The 20,528-nt window shown below is 32.8% G+C and overlaps 2 protein-coding genes across 2 annotated transcripts; both read left to right on the top strand.

Annotated features, from left to right (window-relative positions):
* The first annotated feature begins 4,551 nt into the window (after positions 1-4,551).
* On the top strand, positions 4,552-8,510 carry LOC142637200 (IQ domain-containing protein IQM1-like). The gene is made up of 9 exons (XM_075811487.1): positions 4,552-4,633; positions 5,144-5,679; positions 5,785-5,899; positions 6,311-6,376; positions 6,656-6,744; positions 6,830-6,917; positions 7,250-7,480; positions 7,673-7,774; positions 7,873-8,510. Exons 2-9 carry the CDS (start codon positions 5,270-5,272, stop codon positions 8,323-8,325), a joined length of 1,554 nt encoding a protein of 517 aa, XP_075667602.1. The 5' UTR covers positions 4,552-4,633; positions 5,144-5,269; the 3' UTR covers positions 8,326-8,510.
* Positions 8,511-11,910: 3,400 nt separating this feature from the next.
* LOC142634174 (protein IQ-DOMAIN 6-like) lies at positions 11,911-16,127 on the top strand. The gene is made up of 5 exons (XM_075808463.1): positions 11,911-12,210; positions 12,298-12,498; positions 14,206-14,433; positions 14,531-14,644; positions 14,804-16,127. The coding sequence occupies exons 1-5, from the start codon at positions 12,139-12,141 to the stop codon at positions 15,515-15,517; spliced, it is 1,329 nt and encodes a 442-aa protein (XP_075664578.1). The 5' UTR covers positions 11,911-12,138; the 3' UTR covers positions 15,518-16,127.
* Positions 16,128-20,528: the final 4,401 nt, after the last annotated feature.

Here is a 20,528-nt window from a genome sequence, read left to right as displayed (position 1 = left end):
TTGGTTCATTGTGAGGCTTTTTACCTTCACAAAAATAGCATTATTGTTGTCATGTAGGCAAATAAATTTTTGGAATTTCAGTGTATAGATGCTTTGTGGAAACTAGAAAGTTTCTCTATTTTTTGAAATATTGTTGTTATTATGATTGTTATATCCTGCTGTTTGAACTGTGGGCATCAATTTTGTGTTTCATTGCTGAGAAAGTGTAGGAAAGTCAAAGGAAAAAAAATATTCCTAGTGTAATTGTGTTCCTTTTGATCTTCTTGAAGGCAAGAGAGAAGCTGAACAATAGCTAGAGAAGCAAGTTACCAAAAAGCAAAAGGGGGATGAGGGAGTAGAGTAGGCTGTTGTGAAGTATTCAGGGGTTATAGCTGCGTTCAAAACACGGCCATAGTTGTGGGATAAAGCAGCGTTTTAAAAACGTGGCCATAGTGATGGGCTGAAGCCGCGTTTTTAAAACGCGGCTTTAGCCCCCAACTATGGCCACGTTTAGAAAAATGTGGCCATAGACCCCTCAAGCCTATAGTTATGCATTTTAGGCTAGAGGTGAAAACGTGGCCTAAAAAAACGCGACTATAGACCAAATCGTCCTATAGCCACGTTTTTTTGACCTATAGCCACGTTTTAAAAATGCGGCCTAAGAACGTTTTTTTTGTAGTGCCAATATGTTTTGCAAGCAGACTTTAATTCAAAACAGGTCAAAGTTTGAGAGTACGATTTTTTGATAAATTTGCAAGGAATAGTTGTTGAAAACTGTGTTTCAATCAATTGAGCATGGATTGAATATCTGTTGGAACCTCTTGAATCTTGATTGATGGAGACTAGGTCAAGTGGCCATCAAAACCTAACAGAAAGTCTTCTTTTTGAATTGTATTTTCACACTTAATTTGATCATGGACATTGTGTAAAACATTATACACTCAATGATTTTACATTTTAATGCAATTTGTCAATAAAAAACCTAACACTAAAAATATGAAAACTCTAAGAGGTTTGTGTCGGTGGTATTAATTGTTTGATCTCTTTTATAAGGAAAACCATAATTCAAATCCCTCCTGCATTTAGTGTAATAATTATATTATTAAAAAAAGAAAAACACATAAAACAAAATTTTCTCTAAAAAAAAACAAAATTTTCATGTAGTACTCAAAGAGTACTACATGAAAATTTAGAAAATTAACCTTATGTGCGCATTTAATATTCACATTGCTACTAATTAAATGCGAGATGTGAGTACTATCTTCCTTTTCTTTTGCTTTTATTTAATTTTTTAAAAATTTATTGTGAGAAACAGGTGTGACTATCTATCAAGTCATATTACTTCTAATTTGGTCATATGATTATTTCCAATACGTATAGAAAGTCAAAAAACTGAAACGAAATTTCTCTAAAAAACAAAAAACTAAGTTTCTTTCAAAGAGTACTACATGATAATTTAGTATATTAATCTTATGTGCACATTTGATATTCACTTTGCTACTAATTAAATACGAGATGTGAGTACTATCTTCCTCTTTTTTTTTTATTTTTAGAAACGAGTGTGACTATCTATTAAGTCATATTACTTCTAATTTGGTCATAATGATTATTACTAACACGTATAGAAAATCTTTCTATCTGAAACTGTATAACCTCCAACAGACGATGGCCTACATGTATTACTTCTTAATTGGTCGGTGAATACTTAGTCAAAAGAGAGAGTAGGTATTTATCCAATTACGTTTTTTAAGGGGGGAAGCATTATCGTCCACAAAGCGTGTGGAAAGATTTCAGTTTTCTACTTTTAAACTTTTTTTGTAAGTTTTTATGTATTGTTTTCAACTAATATAGAGATGAGTTGAAAGTGATGTTGCTGTGTTAGAAGGAAACATTGAATATTACGTGCAGTCCTCGTTTGCCAATAGTATTTTGAAAAACAAATAAGGAGTTGCTATTGGTGCTTTTGCTTAATGTGTGACCGACAACCGCATGTGACTTGTCTGAATTCAACATTAACAAAAAAAAAAAAAAAGGAAACAAGAAAACATCAATTTCTTGGAAAATTCATTGCCCTACGACTTAGGGAAAAAAAACTGACGAAAGGGATTTAATGAAGTTGCTTTGGTTGCATAGATAACATCTTGATGTGAAGAAAAAAAAATGATGTTTTTAATTAATACTGCACATATGTACATATTATTGGGGGATGATAACACCTTGAGAGATTTCAAGGGATCAAGGGATTTAAAAAAAAAAAAAAAATTTCATGCTAGATCAAAAAAATAATATAACATGGCATCATTTAATTTTAAAACTTAACTCAATAGATTTTGTAAAGTTGTAATTTCCAACTATCTTGTGTTGGCTTCGATTTCATGTCAAATTTGATTGTAATTTTTTCAATCATTTTTCCTGTATGTATGTGAGTTTATTTGTAAGGGATGAATGTAAGAGATTGGTGAAGAATCAGGGTTCAAAAGATGGATCAATGGACTTTGCGACTAGCTTGTGAGTAGCTCACGAGAAGCAATATGTGAAAAGGCCACGTGTGGAGCACATGACTAGAAGCTGAAGAGTCATGCCATGCTATTAACTTCACGAGTGTTTTGCGAGAAGAGCCATCCCGCGAAGTACCTACGAAGTACCCGCAAAACTTTCTATTTGGCAAAAAGTTCATTTGCTTTACCAAATTCTTTACCCACACTATAAATACTCTCATTACCTACGAATTGTAAGGAGTGCTTTTTAGAGAGAAAACCCTAGCTAATAAACTTGAGAGTTAGAAATTGTTATACCTACAATCATCTTCACATTTTCTTGTGGTTTTCCTCAACTCCTACCTCTTTATATCCTTGAGAGGTTGTTAGTCCAAACACTTACCACACTCGTTCTGAGTGTTAAGTAAGAATTTGGTGCTGTTGGGAAGTATTAGAATGAGTCATTCATTGGCGGATGCAATTGAGCTAAACTGTGAGATCTGAAAAGTTAAAGAAGATAAGACTCCAAGAAGTCTATTGATAGCAGGAGCTTGGAGGGCTCAAGTATATGGGGTAGAATAGGCTTGGAGAGCCTTTTGTTATTTGTGTACTCCAACTTTATAGTGGATCGATTTCGACTTGGAGGGTTGCGAAAAGGTTTTTCGCCGAATTTTTTGACTTTCTCTTCGATAACACATCTGGGCGTTATCTTGTATTTGCATCTCTCTTCCCTACTCTTTAAACTTTCATTATTTTTTGATGATGGATGAATATGGCTTAGGGTAGAGTTATTAGTTCATTGTGTACATTTACTCTTGTTTTGCACTTTATTTAAGTTAACGTAAAAGCAATCTAGCCGTAATTTTTATTTGGAGGTTTGGACAAGGTCTTGTATTTTAGTACAAATCCGAGCTTTCATATTTGGACCTAAATATGTAATATTAATTTATCAAATTTTATTATTAAAAAAAAACTCAATTTGTTTTCTTACATATTAAATTTCCACTCACGTGTGTATATACACACTTTTTTTTTTTTTTTTTTTTGTTGTTGTAATTTCGGCATTGAAGTGTTCAAAAATACACATGCTTTTACACTTGCATGAAAACAACACGTAGGGCTGCAATAATATAACTACCACCAATATAATCCAATTTGTAGAATGGAAATCCTCCGTCCTATTCTTGATGTTCGTCTTAATATGTACTCCAACTACAATATGTTTTGTTGATTTTCATTTTTTTGAACTTTTGGTATTTTATAGAGAAAGAAAAATAAAATACACACAACACGTGGTCGATGGAAGATTTTTATTCCAATTTGCACGTTCACATCACATCAAATTTCACAACTTACACGATAAGTACGTATGAATACAACTAAAGAAAAGTTGTACTCGATATACAAAACTTCTATTTAGTCGGACATTATATTAGTCTGACAATATCCAATAGATGTGGCTACAATTTAGCATTCGTATAGTTTGTGCATAGATAAAGACTTGACAAGATCTTTACCCCTCCATATAGGCCTATACCTAGAACAATAGTTTATTTTTTTCACGGTCGTTGCTTTCTGTTTCTCAACCCTTTCTCTATCTGCTGATCTTTCTTGGAACATTCTTGCTAAGACAATTATGACAAGCTTTCTCTTTCTCTGTCTCTTTCCTATTCCTTTTTGTAACTAAGCAGTGAAAGAAAACAAAAAACTTAATACTATTATGTATTTGACAAATTTCTTCCTCACATTTTTGTTGGGTGTAGAATGAAAAAACAAAACCTGAATGTTTATCACATTTTTCTTCCAAATAAAGAAAATCAATGAAGGTTAAAAATGTTTGCAACTTTGAACCCTTCAAGTTCAAACCACTTGTGGCATTTTCAAGTCAAGCGATTTTTCTTTTTTCCATTCTATGACAACATGCTTTGATAAGCTCAAAATTTCAAAGACTACCATATTTTCTGCGATCTTTGTCTATTACGTATTTGAAGGTACCAGCGCAGTGAACTACACTTTCTTGGCAACTTCAAAGCATACGTAGTATTATATATAAAGGAGGGAAATGGTCATTCATATTAACAACTAAATTAGAACAGTAACACACACCAAATTTCACAAAGAAATGGAAAGGTATACCTCAGACAAGAACTCTGAACGAACTGAGTTTGTATCTTCAGGTGCGAATCTCAAAGTTCTATTTAATTGTTCATTTCTTTTGTGCTACTTACTTAAAGAGTAATGGCCGTAGAAATCATGGTGTAGTTCTGAAACATGTAACTAATATGAAACATTCTTAACATTTTCAGACGTTTTCAGAAATCTTAATACTTAGAATGGAGCATATTTTAACCATAAAAATAATGTGTTGAGTTATTCTTAGAATGAAACATATTTTAGAAAATAAAAATAGTAATAAATTTTGATTGCTTTTGGCGTGCATACCATCATGAAACTTATTTCTCAGCTCTTATTAATACTTGTGAATCCATGTGATGGTGGAGACAAAGTAGAAGCTGATTGGATTCTTGTTATAGTTTGAGTATGAAAATAATATGGCATTAAAAAAAATGAAACATTTTGCCTCCTTTGCTGTGTTTTTAAATGCATTTTTATCATAGTGAAAAATACAATTTTATAATTCTTGAAGAGCTTGCAACTTTAATTCATTTGCATAACTTGTTGAGCAGGTTGATCTGTCAAAATTCACACACTCATAGCCTCACTGCTTTAAAACTAGTGGGATACCCTCTTCTTTGCTCTCATCATCATTTATAGAGACTGTAAGGTATAAGCTTCCTGGCTTAGGAGAAGCAATGGTAAGATTCATCAACTGTGAGTCCAAGGAAAGGAAGGTTATCTTCAAGCAAGGTGATCCAAGTGACATTGATAAATATGAGGGGTTAGATAACATGCTTATTGAAGAAAAGGAAAGTGGGATAGCTAGAAGACCCAAGAAGCGGAAAGTGGAAGGGTTAAGGCTGCAAACAACTATTTCATTCAAGAAAGTGTTGCTGGATGAAAATAGTTTTGATTTGGAGGAAAATGCCAATGTTTCAAGCAATAAAGTATATCCTGCGGTCTCTTTGCCTAAACCTGAAATTCGGATTTCTCCAAGGACTACTAGTGAACATAATGCAGCTGCAATTAAGGTGCAGAAAGTTTATAAGAGTTACCGGACTAGAAGAAACCTAGCAGACTGTGCTGTAGTTGTTGAAGAGCTCTGGTTTGTTCTATTAACAAAACTATATATGTTTCATCTACCTACAGTTTATATTTCCAATTCAGAATTTTATTTTGTCTAATTGTTTTGTTTTTATAAATTTTGTAGGTGGAAGGCAATAGACTTTGCAAGTCTTAGGCATAGTTCAATATCATTCTTTGAGTCTGATAGATCAGAAAGTACTCTTTCAAGATGGGCACGAGCTAGGACTAGGGCTGCCAAGGTGTGTACATATTACCATCATTTAGGCTTCCTAGGTTTGTCGAAATTTTACGATGAAGAAATTTTCAAGTCAAATGTTTCAACAGTTGGGGTCAAATCAGTCGTTTTTTTAGAGACAAAAGTCATTACCGTGAAAAATATTCAACTTTGCCTTGTAAGTTTTGCCTATTTGACCATGACTTAAAATGCAATTGGTCTATTTCACAATTTAGATTTTACTTCCTGGATCTGAATATGTATAAAGTGACACCGAATGTACCCTTAGTTTTGAAATATTTAATTTAAATCATAAAATAGATTCATTTCAAATGAAGAACATCATTTTTCAGCAAATTGATGTAAAATACATCGTCTTACAAGAACTCCTTTGTATGTTATTGATTACTGTGTAATACCATATGGTTGACTGTAGGTTGGTAAAGGTTTGTCCAAGAATGAAAAAGCTCAGAAGTTAGCTTTAAGACACTGGCTTGAAGCGGTTAGTCCACATTCTACATTCCACATGTTTTATTTTTCCTTTGCATTGATTGTTTCCTATAGTCATGGATTCTAATACTTAAAAATTAACTTAACTTGATGACTAAAAAAATTGACTTAAAGTAGTTAGGAAATCTATTGAGGTCTACATACAATGCCCTTTCTAAAAGGAAAAATAATGATGCATGATGAGAAAGGACCAAGTTCTTTGTGTAATAAGGGATTTGGAATCAAAAGAAAATGGATTAAGCTATGTTAATTTTCTCCTTGTGTTGCACAGATTGATCCACGCCATCGGTATGGACACAATTTGCACTTGTATTATGATGTTTGGTTTGACAGTGGGAGCTCCCAACCTTTCTTCTATTGGTAAAACTCCAACAACCGTTAAGATATGTTTAGCCTTCTATTACTATATTTCTTAATGTATTGACTATTGACCATAAAAATTTAGGTTGGATGTTGGAGATGGCAAAGAAGTAAATCTTGAGAAGTGCCCAAGGACCAATTTGCAGCGTCAATGCATCAGATACCTTGGACCAGTGAGTACAATTGATCTGTTAACTTATCAAAGACACTTTGTGGGGCAGGATAATAATTAATGCTACCAAAACTGGCTTTATGTTTCAACACCAATTTGGCATGTACAAAGGACCTTTCTCAATTTTTACAAAGCAATCATTCTCTTTATTTTTAAATACCATTTTCACATTAATAGTCAGAATATGATAAATTGTGGCCAGAATGAATATCGTTTTCCAAATGGAAAAATCTAATTATGGTGGTCAAGAAGAAAAGGCCTTTAGACTTTGGTAGTATGGTGGTCATAGTTGGCTTGTTAGGCTCATTTTTATAACTTTTTTCCTCTTGGCAGAAAGAGAGGGAAGCATATGAAGTGATTGTAGAAAGTGAGAAGCTTGTGTACAAACAAAGTGGAATGTTAGTGGACACAGATGATGGTACTAAGTGGATATTTGTCCTCAGCACAACAAGGAACTTGTACATTGGGAAGAAGAAGAAAGGCCAATTTCAGCACTCTAGCTTTCTAGCAGGGGGTGCCACCACCGCAGCTGGAAGATTGGTGGCCCATAATGGGGTTCTTGAGGTATCTATGGTTGCACGCATACACACACACACACACACACACACACACACACACACTTATAGAATCAATAGTTCAGAATGTGTCCACAATGTCTAGAACAAAAGAAGCAATTTTAAGGGGCAATATGCAATTATGTCATCTTCTAAAGAGATCGTATCCAAAATTTTGATGTATACTTTCTCATCTCGTTAGGCTATATGGCCTTATAGTGGTCATTATCACCCTACGGAAGAGAACTTCTTGGAGTTCCTTAGTTTCCTAGAAGAGCACCATGTGAACTTGACCAATGTTAAGGTATTTCTTCCATCCTCTGTCACTTGGTGTTACATAGTTGGCACAAATTCATTTTGAGTTTGATTGAATTTGTGTACATCTGAATGGTTGAACTGCAGAAATGTGCCATAGATGATGATGATCCAACATTGAAAGTAGCCGACAAGGAACTAAAGTTAGAGTCAATGAGGGGTTCCACTACAAATATCAAATCCTCTTACACAGAATCAGTAGATGTTGATGTGCCTAACAAGGAGGCTGCCAATGTCAAAATTTGTCATGATGAAATGGGAACCAATGTGAAAGCTCCGGCATTCAAATTGACTAAGTGTTTGTCACGTAAATGGAGTAGTGGAGCTGGTCCTCGTATTGGGTGTGTTCGAGAATACTCAGCACAGCTTCAATTTCAGGCACTTGAACATGTGAATCTATCACCTAGGACCATGCCTGGATACTTTCCTAGCAAAGCTCCTATTCCATCGCCAAGACCAAGTCCCAAAATCCATCTATCACCTAGCCTTTCATGTATGGGACTTCCTAACCCAATGGTTCATGCTTCAACTAGTGACTAGATTATAAACCGACAAGTGAAATTTTTTTTAGGTCTGTTAGAACTGAAAGGTTCAGGGCTAGTGGCACTTTTAGGACCATTGGTGTTTTTTGAGCCCTTACAGTGTGAGCCTTTAGTAGTGTCATAAAAACAAAAAATAAGGTACAGAAAGGGACTAATGTATACTGATTTTATTTTATTTGTTATTAATTTTTTTTTTGCCTCCGATTTATGTAAGTTTATGTAATTTAAGATGGGTCAATTTTTCCCCCTGAATATTTTATAACCCTGTTCGGTGGGGTGGGTATTTTCTTTGTAAGATTTGTTCTTGTATTCATAATTAAAAGGTACTTTGAATGATATAAATTTCCGTACTCTCCCTCTTCCTCTGTTTTTGTGTATATCCCCAACACACTTGCCTTTGATTTCTTGCAAGTTTGCTATTCTTAATAGCCTCTAAAAAACGTTAGCGATTCTTATTGTACAAAGATGGATTGATCACACATAGAAATCAAGTTGCCTAATATCACTACACCCATAATTGGCAATTTTAACTAACTGGCAAAGTACCCGTCCAATGCGCGGATAATGCTTTAAATTAACTGTCATGTGAAAAGATTATAAAGGATGTTCAAAATATGTTAAAATAATAACATAAAGTAATGTTACGATAAAATAAAGGGGTTTTTATTTAATTAAAGTAATACCAAGTTAAGGGGAAAAAGAAAATTTTATTTTATTTTATTTTAACCTCAAGAGGATAAAGACTTTAGAGACTATAGCATTATAGTCATAGAAATTAGTTGAAGTAACAAATTCATTGTTGAAAATTTAAAATTTAAAATTTAAAATTGCACACACATTACACTTTCTTCACTTAAAGTAAAGAGCCGGTAAAGTATAAAAGAACAAAAATATTGTAGTTTAAATAATGATAAAAGCAAATATTCAATATATTAATGTTTATTATGCAATGTAATAAGTTATTTATTCGCTTAATCATAGTTTTTTTTTAATACATTAGAGTTAGCATAAGATGTTTATGATATCGTATTAATGTTTAGTTAGCTTATTGAAATATCATAGAATTTTCATGATATCATGTTTATGTTATTAGAGTATGTATGATAGTGGTAGTTTAAATGAAATATCATTCTAACAAAATTTTAAAATGAAATTTACATATTGGGGTTGTATTGCGAAGTAGGTTGAAAACATCCAATGTTTTCAAAGACAACTAGAATTTTTTTTTTTTTTTTTTAAAAGTTAAATGGGTTTGGACTTTAAGAGGGACAATCTTTCACCAAAGATAATTTAAATAAGACTAACATGACTTTAACATTTAAAAAAAATGGGAAAAAATGCAAAAAAAAGTGAGATGGAAGGCTAAATAAAAAATTAATGTAGCAAAGTGTCATGTAACAGAACCTCATGGTCTCCCACATTAAATTTTTGCTTTCTTATATAAAAAATAATAATCAAATAAACTATATATATATAATATACTATATAATTAGTGCACACATATAACAAAAACTCATGGTCTCCCACGTTAAATTTTTTCTTTCTTATATAAAAAAATAGTCAAACGAACTATACATGTGGGTGTAAAAAGAAATTGTCAGTACTAACCATGTGGGTGTAAAATGAAATTGTCAGTACTAAAACTACATTCACATAACAGATCTAAGGACATAATGCATTCAGATACTAAAGATAAACTACGATCACTCTAACAGATAAAAAGGGATTTAAATGTCACAGTACAAAGAAATGGTTCCATCTACGTTTCCATGATAAGTTCAAAACAATCGGACCGATTGAAAATCAAATTCTTGTGCATTGAGTCAAGGCATACAATTGAAGTCATAACTGATTTAATGGTACAAGAATAACTTCTATTTTTTTCAGATTTGAAATCCCTACACATATTGCTAATTACATTCATATCAAAATCAATATTAACAAACGTGACTAACATATATAAAGGAAGGAATGCATAACAATTTAACATATAAAATCCTAATTCAAGGGTATGCAGCATTAAAAACTCTAGCAGTATCTTCTTTCCTTCGGAAAAAGATTTAAGTTTTATGTCTATTCACACAACATAAGCTTTAAGGATAGAAGTTTTTCTTTTTGTCCACACTTAGAGCATTAGCATTGGGGTGTAAAACCCCCTAAGTTGCTATTTTACCCACTAAATCCATAAAAACAAGCTCCAACTGGGTTGCTCTATCTAAAAACATTTGCAATCTAGCTAAAGAGAGGTTGTATTTATACAACCTCACTGTAGCAGTTGCTTGCATTTTTTAATTATTTTTTTCTTCTCACTTCTCCCTCTCTCCTCCTCTCATTGGCTGCCTCCTTTTCCTGTCTCATTTTCTCCATTCTCTTCTCTTTCTCATAAAGTAGTGTTTATATTATTTTATTTTGTCGTTATATATATATTTTTTAATTGAGTTGAATGTAAAAATAAAAACTGAGTTATAAGGTAAGTTGTAAAATATGTTGGTAAAATAGATAAAGTGGTGTTTGAGAATGCAATTTTTTTTTTGGTATCCTCGGATGCTAGTGCTCCCACATTATCAAATTCTGTTTAAGCTTAGGAAAAAACTTAAGTAATTCCAAATCAGTGTTTCGTCCTCTCACAAAGGGTGTGAGCTCCATGGTGGGACTCACGTGTGGGGTCTATTCACTTTGTGAGAGCCTAGTACATTGCTTTGGACTATTGAAGAATTGTTCAAAAGTTAAACCGAAATGCCACATATAGAGGGCGTTTGGATAAACTTATTCCTGCGTCTGCGTTTAAGTTTTTTTTTTTTTTTTTTTTTTTTTCCTCCAGCCGCAAGTGTTGACTAATTCTTCTGTGAACAGTGCATTCGTGCACTGTTCATGGACCCACAAATTTCACTTTTCAGTAACTTTTTCATTAAAAATGGGTCCCGCGGTACTATTCACACATTTTAAAATTATTTTGCTACAGTGTTTTCAGTTTTCAGTTTTCAGTTTTCAGCAATAAGTTCTATCCAAACGGACCCATAGTATGCGTTTGGATACCGCTTATTTTGCTGAAAACAATAAAAATATATTTTCCAGTGACTGTTCATTACTGTTCACTACTGTTTAGCACTGTTCATTTTATGAACAGTGCAAGAGGAGTTGAGCAAAACAAAAGAAAAAGAAAAAGAAAAAAAAAAAAAGGCAAACGTGAGATGTGGACGCGCAAACCAATGAGACCTATAATTAACTAGAAGGAATGTAAGTGTTACAAGATAGAGCACAAGATAATTTCAGCTAATTTACAATAGGGGGATATATCTAATTGTTTTAAAATTAAAAAGAAAAAAAAATCAGGCAACTGTTTCATCCTTGAAATAAAAAAGAAGAAAAATTGCCCATTTAGTAGACCTAATCAAATCATCCAACTAAAAACTAATCATAATTCAAATGAAAGAAGAAAGTTTGTGTTACGTATAGCTTTTGTTATAAAAAGTTGGAAAGCAAAGAGCCACAAAAGCTCGACCGTTGAAGGGTTATTAATAAGAATATTTCTTACATGGAGCGGCATCTCTATATAAAATACCAAAAAGTCTTTAGTATCCGTTATAGTATTTCTTTTCTTCACACTATTTCTCCGTTCACCTTTTCGAATTTCAAATTTCAAACTGTCTCCCCCATTAAACCCTTAAATCTTTAATAAGTCTTAACTCTTGACACTTTAACTTAAGCCAGAGCGCTCTTTGCAGTGTCAAGTTTTTGTTTTTCCAAAAGCATTTTCTGAAAACACTCTGCTTTCTAAACACAAATCCGTTTCCAAGTGATTTTTACTCAAATGGGTGCCTCAGGAAAATGGCTAAAATCTCTTATAACTCTAAAGAAGCTCCATACAAGTACAACCAACCATGTAAGCCAAAACTTACAACCCCAACTCCTCGTTTCTGTTTTTCTCTTGTTTCCTGTGTTTTCATTGTTTCTGCTTTTGTTTTCTTAGGACAAGGTAGTAGGGGACAAGAGTACTAAGAAGAAATGGAGGCTATGGAGGAGTTCATCAGAGGGTATGAAGAAGGACAAGGCGTCAGATTCTTTCAATGCTGCCATGGCTGCTGTGGTCAAAGCTCCACCAAAAAATTTCATGGTAATCAAGCAAGAATGGGCTACCATTCGCATCCAAACCGTGTTTCGAGGCTTCCTGGTAATTGGGTCTCTCTAATTTTGCTTGTTCTCAATATTCTTTGGTTTATTCTTATCAAACGGTAATATCTAGGCATGGTTTTCCGGTTTTTAAAAGGAACTATTTAGCTGTAGATCGTAAAGTTGAGGTCTCTAAGTAATTATTTGTTCTAATCTTAGGTAGCTGATGAGTAAGTATGTGCTCAAAAAACTATCAAAGCAGTTATTATAAACTTACACCAGTTTTTGATAATCAGTAACTGTTATATATAAATTGATCTTTCCTTATTAGTCAAAAGGTCTCTGATTTTGCAGTTTTAAGTACTATGTAGCATACAGATAAAGAATGTGAAGCTATAGATTGTGAAAATATTAACGAGTCACTGTGAGTTTTAACTTCATGTTTTTTTTTTTTTTTTTTTTTTTTTATTTATTTTATAACTCAAACAGCCTTTTGATGCTCTTATTTTAGATATCATATGTTTCTTTTAGACAAGCTTCAGATAAACTTGTAAAACTTTAGCCATGATCCTTGTAGCTCAGCAGCATAGCCTGCTCTCCTTTATTAGAATGTTGGTTTGCGAAATTGATCTCAATTACTGTCCCAAAGCTTCTAATCTTAGCACTAGATGTCAATACTCTGAAGTCTGAAGTTTAAATGTGTTAATCTAATTCTCTGTCACATTTAAATATATGACTATTATGACTTATTTATTATACCTTGGATGAAAAGTTTTTTTGGGCACTATAGCATCCAATTTTGGGTGTTAAGTATAGAATTGAGCTCAATTTTTATCTGTAAAAGCTTTACCATTTACCTTTTGAAGGAAAAATTAATGCTTTTTAGCATCTACAAATTCAAATAAATGTTGTTGAAAAGTTGGATTGAGCTCAATGAATAACTGTAAATGTATCTTTAGTTAGTAAGGTTGAGGTTTTCTGGTCATTTTGAATTCCAAATTTTACTGGTTGGAAGTTTGAGTTCAATCACACAATGAAGTAATCTAATCTTAACACTTGATAGGTTCAACATGTTCTTTTTTGAGAGTTTTATTTCCTTAGCTACTTCGAAGGAAAATGGGCCAAAGCTAGAAAATTAGGAGGCTGCATGCATTGGTGTCTATTTCGATTTACTTTGTAGACTTTCTGTTTGGTGACAAAAGAAAATGAAGAAAAAAAGATATAGCATGACTATGAGTTTACTTTTTGATTATCTACTACACCAGAAACAGTGTCACTATCTCATCAATTATAGGTAAAATAATATTCTTTTGCTTATTGAGTCGGTTTTTTCACTCCTTCAAATCAAAACAAGAGGAAAAGTCAGTATTAGAAGTGCATTAACCTGCATTCCTCTGTATTGTAAGCAACCAAGCGAAGAGTAAGATTATTAGACCATCCCAAGTATCAGCCCTTTAAGAATTTAGCCCAGGAAACTTCCTCAATGATCCTGTGTGTGGACTGGGGTGTTGCAGCTATGTGATTTCTGTATGCCTATAAACAATTTGATAATTGTTTGGGAAGGATTCCATTAATTGTAGATCACATTGTTCTAACCGTCCACATGCTTGGTTGATGTTGTCTTCTCTTTTTTCTTTTTTACTATTTTGCACAGAAGTAAATCCCATAATCAAGTAAATCTCATTTAAGTGATTTTATATTCCTCTTTTGTGCTTTTGATATACCGTTTAGGCACATCTTTTTAGTGGCCTTAATTACATAATTGCAGGCAAGACAGGCATTGAGGGCCTTGAAAGCAGTGGTGAGACTTCAAGCTATATTTCGTGGCCGGCAGGTAAGGAAGCAAGCTGCTGTAACACTAAGATGCATGCAGGCTCTTGTTCGGGTTCAGGCTCGAGTAAGGGCACGGAGTGTGAGGATGTCCCCAGAAGGGCTAGCTGTGCAAAAACTGTTGGATGAACATCGCAATCTTGCTGATCGCATCAAGCAGGCTGAGGTATCATATGCTATTTCAAGATTTTATAGTATTATTATTGTGAGGATGTAATTAGTGAATATACACTGTTAATAATATGTATGTTGACTGTCCTCAGCAAGGATGGTGTGATAGTCCAGGAACTATTGATGAAGTTAGAGCAAAGCTACAACTGCGGCAAAAAGGAGCTGTCAAGAGGGAGAGAGCAATTGCATACTCCCGCTCTCAACAGGTAATGAAATTGAGAGGACCCAACTATTTTCCTTTGGTAAGATAGTTAATGAAATGAATACATGGCCTAGTTAAAGATTCCTGGAAAGAGATTATTGTTTTTCAGTTAGATTTTAAATGTTTACTTAGTCATTGATCATGTTGAATATGTTGCTTTCAGCAATCAAGAATGACTGCTAGTCCAAATACAAGAACCAACAAGCCAGTGACTTCTCTCAAGCAGCAAAGGCTGGATATGAACAGCACAGGATGGAGCTGGTTAGATCGTTGGATGGCGGCCAAGCCATGGGAAAGCAGATTAATGGAAGAATTCCATACTGATCTCTCAGACCAGACTCCATTGTCTAGGAAAAGTGAATGTCAAGTTGTCAGTTTTCCTTCATATTCTTCAGCTTATGACTCAGTGAAAGTAAAAAGGAACAATGTCACAACCAGGATTTCAGCTAAACCTTTTACAGTTGGTCAAATTAGTAGCTCATCATCTTCCACCCCAAGTTCTGAATCTTTATATGATGAGAGTCGTGCGTCAACTTCATCCTCATTTGCATCTCCAACTCTAATGTCCAGTGAAACTCTCATGAAGGAAACAATAGAGGAGAGGAATATCTTTACACCCAGCTACATGACTCTCACAGAGTCAACCAAGGCTAAGCAAAGAGCTTGCAAGTTTCTTTCACATAGTATGCAGAGGAATTTCATGGAGGATTTTCAGTTTCATAGCAAACCAATGGTAGTTTCTAATGGAGATACAAGAAGCAGTGCTGGTTCTAATCCTTCAGTTAATTGGAGCAAGGATCTGTACCCACCAGTACCATTGGGTAGGGCTGATCAGGTAAGATATCGTTGGGAGAGTAAGAGTTGCCATAAGTACTAAGATACATGGTCAAACTTAAATGTTTAATATATGGGAGTTCAACAGCCTGTTGCCCCTTGCAATATTGAAACCGTTTTGAGTAAAATACCCAAAAAATAAAAGGAGAATTGCTTGAGATATGAGCACTTGAAGTAGAGATATTCAGAGTGATTGTGTTCATGGAATTGAGTATGCACTACTTCAATTTCTGATGTGGGTTGTTCAATGAAGATTGAATGGCATTTGTCATGTTTGTAGGACTTCACAGACAAGGTTTGATTTATGTAATTATCTGGCATGTACAAGAATTGGATGTGATTTATGACTCCAACCAATTTCAGGAGAATTGGATGTGATATGGTTACTTAAATTATGGATATAGGAGTGAATATGTTCATAGAAGTAGGACTTCACAGACAAGGTTTGAATACCTTTGTGTTGTGTCTAGGAGTTAAAGTATTGTTTGTGTATGTAACTATGTGGTTTTCATGCATAAGTTGCACTAGGAACACAGAAGTTCTGGATGAAGAGCTGCCTGAGACAGGGTTGTACAATTTAGTTTGTATTGGATGGTTCCATGAATATTCAGGAGTGTTGTATTGTGCTTAATGTACTAGACTTCTTGTGTGTCAAGAGTATATTTAGAAATTTCTTTAAATTAATTTGAAAAATCATCAAAGCCATTGTTTTTTTGGTAGAGTGCTTTACTTCTAGTTAATTTATCTCAATCTAAAGTGCTAGTTGAACTGCAAAATGGACAGAGAAAACATCAACCAACCAATTTCGATCCTAATAATATTCTTAACCTTGTGCTTTTCTCCTATTCCAATAGTTACTATTGGCATACAATGGCTGAGTTCGGGCTTCACTAGCTGAATAATGGACCTACCTTAGCACAAAAGGGGCCATGGCCCCTACTGGCCCAAAGGCACCCTAACTTCATTTTTTTTTAAGAAAACCCCCTGGGCCCTATGCTGCCTTTCCTGTTTTAAAACTTTCTTTTTTATAGATATAAAATTTCTAGATAAGTGAATTTTCATAGTGGCTTTGGTCCCAATAATTACACTTGACTCATAAGAATTAAAATGGTCAAAAGGAGGCTTAAAAAGAAATGAAAAAATAATGGCTGGTTGGCCCATGACATATGGCCTTTCTAAAAAAAAATTGATTCTTTAACATTTCGTACTTTTTTTCTTCTAAAATCAAAGGTACTTAAAAAAAAATTCTATATTTTTGTTCTTACTCTTTTATTTCTATTTTTTATCCTTAAATTTCAAATAGCTCCCAGAGATAGAATTCTAATTCCTTCCGTAGTTTGATTTGAGTATTTGTCATTATTATTATTATTAATTATTTTTTTATAATTCGATGGTTAGAGATAAGGGGATTTGAACATTGTATGTCTTATTTGAAAATACTAATAAACACTAACCAAATAAGTTACAAGGTTCTTCACAACTTGATTTGATTAATGAGAAGACACATTAGCTTCCACAATATTTTATTATAAGTTATAATTTTTTTTTTTTGAGAGTGAGTTATAATTTGTTGTTGACTACTTTTTGCTGCATCCATTATGCTTTATATAATCAGCTGCTTACTTTTAGGAAATCATTATTTCGATCATGTAATTATAGGACGTGTCTCTTTCTTACTATTATTATATAGAAAAATGATATGTTCACATTATTTTTACAACAAATCTTAATTGGTAAGTTGTTACTAGTTGTTATTGTTGGGCAAAAAAACAATTAGTGTTAGGTTCAAATTTGAACTAATAACAACTAACTACCTATGATTTGTTGTGAAAATATTGTAAAAATATTATAGACATAATATTATGCTTCCACAATAGTTTATTATAAGTTATATATATATATATATATTTTTTTTTGAGAGTGAGTTATAATTTGTTGTTGACTACTTTTTGCTGCATCCATTATGCTTTATATAATCAGCTGCTTACTTTTAGGAAATCATTATTTCGATCATGTAATTATAGGACATGTCTCTTTCTTCCTATTATTATATAGAGAAATGATATATCCACATTATTTTTACAACAAATCTTAATTGGTAAGTTGTTACTAGTTGTTATTGTTGGGCAAAAAAAGCAATCTTAGTGTTAGGTTCAAATTTAAACTAATAACAACTAACCACCTATGATTTGTTGTGAAAATATTGTAAAAATATTGTAGACGTAGCATCTCTCATATAGATCTTTTTTAACATTTATATTGTTGCTGAGTTCACTTTTCAGTTGTTCGCCTCTGCTATAGCCTATATATCTCTACAATTTATGCTTGAAGTTTGGGCTTCCATGGCTCAATCTAATTATGAGAACATATTAGCTTCCACAATAGTTTTTTATTAAGTGTTGCTAACTAGTCTTTGTTACATCCAAGGTTTTCAAAATTGAGATCCTTCGTAACATCGTTGAAGGTAGGTAGGATCGTAGATTGTAGAATCAGTTCATGAATCGTAAGATCATACATATTTATAGATTTAAAGCAAAAAACACGTTAATAATGGCTTTGTATATTGAATAATTATGTAAATTATAAATTCATCCATAAAAAAACTTAGATTTGCATCATATGATGTAATTTGCATGTCATACATCGCTAAGTCTATACTAATGAAAAAAATATATTTAAGTTTTGACCTAATGTATTTCAATACATGTTTAATTAGCAACCAAATACCAAAATATTTATCAAAACATATGGAAAATATTTTCCAAGTTCTAGGTTTTAAGTTTAAAAACCAAAATAAGTTAGCAAATGGAAACTAGCTAACTCCAATATGAAATAAAAAAACCAAGATGAATATTTAGGTAAAGTGAATATTTAATTATTCACATTTTAAGGTTCTTATAAGCATCATCCTAAATTCCTAATTATCATCATTCATTTCATCATCTATGTAAATATTATATATTTGTATACTAGAGCTGTAAAAGACATTAAGATACAATTTCATACTCAGTTATTGAAGTTATACCGTTTAGCAACAATTAAAGAGCATGCTCAAAAAATCAATCAATCAATATACAAATACAAGCATAACTAATAAAATTATATATAAAAAAATATTTTAGTAATATTAGAACACAAATTAGTATATTAATCAAACAAATTTAACAATATTAAAAGGTAGCAAAGCCAACATTAAATTCTTCATTTATAAATGACGAAGCATTCCTTCATTTTGATTATAAGTGAATTAGAAACTAGAAAACATTTACTTAGCTTAACATACTTTTATAAAATAAAAAACAAAAAACCATACCATCACAATATGAAAAAAAAATAAAAACTCTTAAAGCTTCATCAAAACAAAAAATTAATCCCATAAAAAAAACCAAAAATTTATGTTTTTGGTAGGATTGGTAGGATACCGTACAATCCTACAATCCTTTACGAACCTATACGATTCTACATACGATCCTATCATTTTTACGATCCTAATGCAATCCTAAACATTTTGGTGAGGTGGGATCATAAAATCGTACGATCCTACAATTTGAATCACGATTTTGACAACCATAGTTACATCTATTATGTTTTGTATTGATAGGCCAAAAATGTATTGACCCATTGTGATAAATTAACTAATTAATTAGCCAAGTCAATTAATTAGATTCAATTACATGCAATACGCGTGGTAGTACAAACAAATCACCAAATAACTAAATGCAGTGAAAATTAAATTTGACATGGGTGATTTGTTTACAAATGGGAGAAACCACCGAGGAAAAACCCCACCGGGTGAATTTAAGGTCACAACTCTCAAGAATTCACTATTATCACAACAAGTGGTTACAAGTAAAAGAATCCTAGTACCTTATATCAACTTACAGTTGAACTCTTATCTTAATACACAATTGGACTTGTTCCATAGTGACAATCTCTCATTTTTAATGCACGGCTCCCAATACATGACTAACCAATTGATGTACGGATCTGACTACGTGGCTTACTTTTTTGCACGAATCCCAATACATGACTAACACCACAACAACCCTTTGATTGTTGTAGTTGATTTGTAGTAGATTCACATAAAAACACTAATAAGATCTTCAACGTTGGTGCAAGAGACTTTGTTTGGTTACAGAACTAAAAAACGTACAAGAAACGCAACAAAAACTATTTCTTCTGTACGAGGAGGTTAGGGTTTCAAAATGAAAACCATATGAAGCTCTCTAAGGTTTTTTCTTTTTCCACCTCCTTTAAATATGAGCTTAACGGACTCTCCTATTTTAAATAGGTTTATACAAACCTTGGGCTTTCCTAGTCCAATAAGGATCATACAAACCCACAAACCTTGAGTTTTCCTAGTTTTATGAGGATTATACAAACTCATAAACAAATAGTCTTTTAGAAGAAAAAAAAATGTTACTGGCTATAAACTGAATCCCATAAGCTCGATAAATCGAGACATTTGTCGAGTTTTAATGAATCTTGACAGATTGAGCTTCTGTCGAGGAGGTATCGATACCTGCAGATTGCACTTTTCTTGAGCAGTTTTTGAGTAATTTTCATGTCTTCAATTTAATCACTTGTAATAATCATCTTGAACCTACTTAGATTTACCTAGATACAAGTAAAATGCATTTTATCAAAGGATATGCCAATTACATAAAAATATATTCCTAATATGTATATAATTAGTTGCTTATAGTTAGGAAATCATTATTTACATTATGTAATCATAGGATTTGCCTCTTTGTTCCTATTTCTTCTTAACAATTAACATTGTGGTTATGTTGAGCCTTTCCCCTTGCGATCATGACTACTATAAATCGCTACAATGCTTTAAGTTTGGGCTTCAATCCCTTAATTTGATTATGAGAACACATTAGCTTCCACAGTAGTTTCTTATAAGTTTTGTTGACGAGTCTTTGTTGCATGCATTGTGTTTTGTATATAATCAGATGCCCACTTTTAGGAAATCATTATTTGCATTATGTAATCATTGGATTTGTCTATTTCTTCCTATTTATTCTTAAAAATTAATATTGGATAAATGT

This window comes from Castanea sativa, chromosome 5, assembly GCF_040712315.1.
Source record: "Castanea sativa cultivar Marrone di Chiusa Pesio chromosome 5, ASM4071231v1".
Lineage (NCBI taxonomy): Eukaryota > Viridiplantae > Streptophyta > Magnoliopsida > Fagales > Fagaceae > Castanea > Castanea sativa.
The sequence above is the reverse complement of the archived record's forward strand: the minus strand, read 5'-3'. Positions and strand labels throughout refer to the sequence as shown.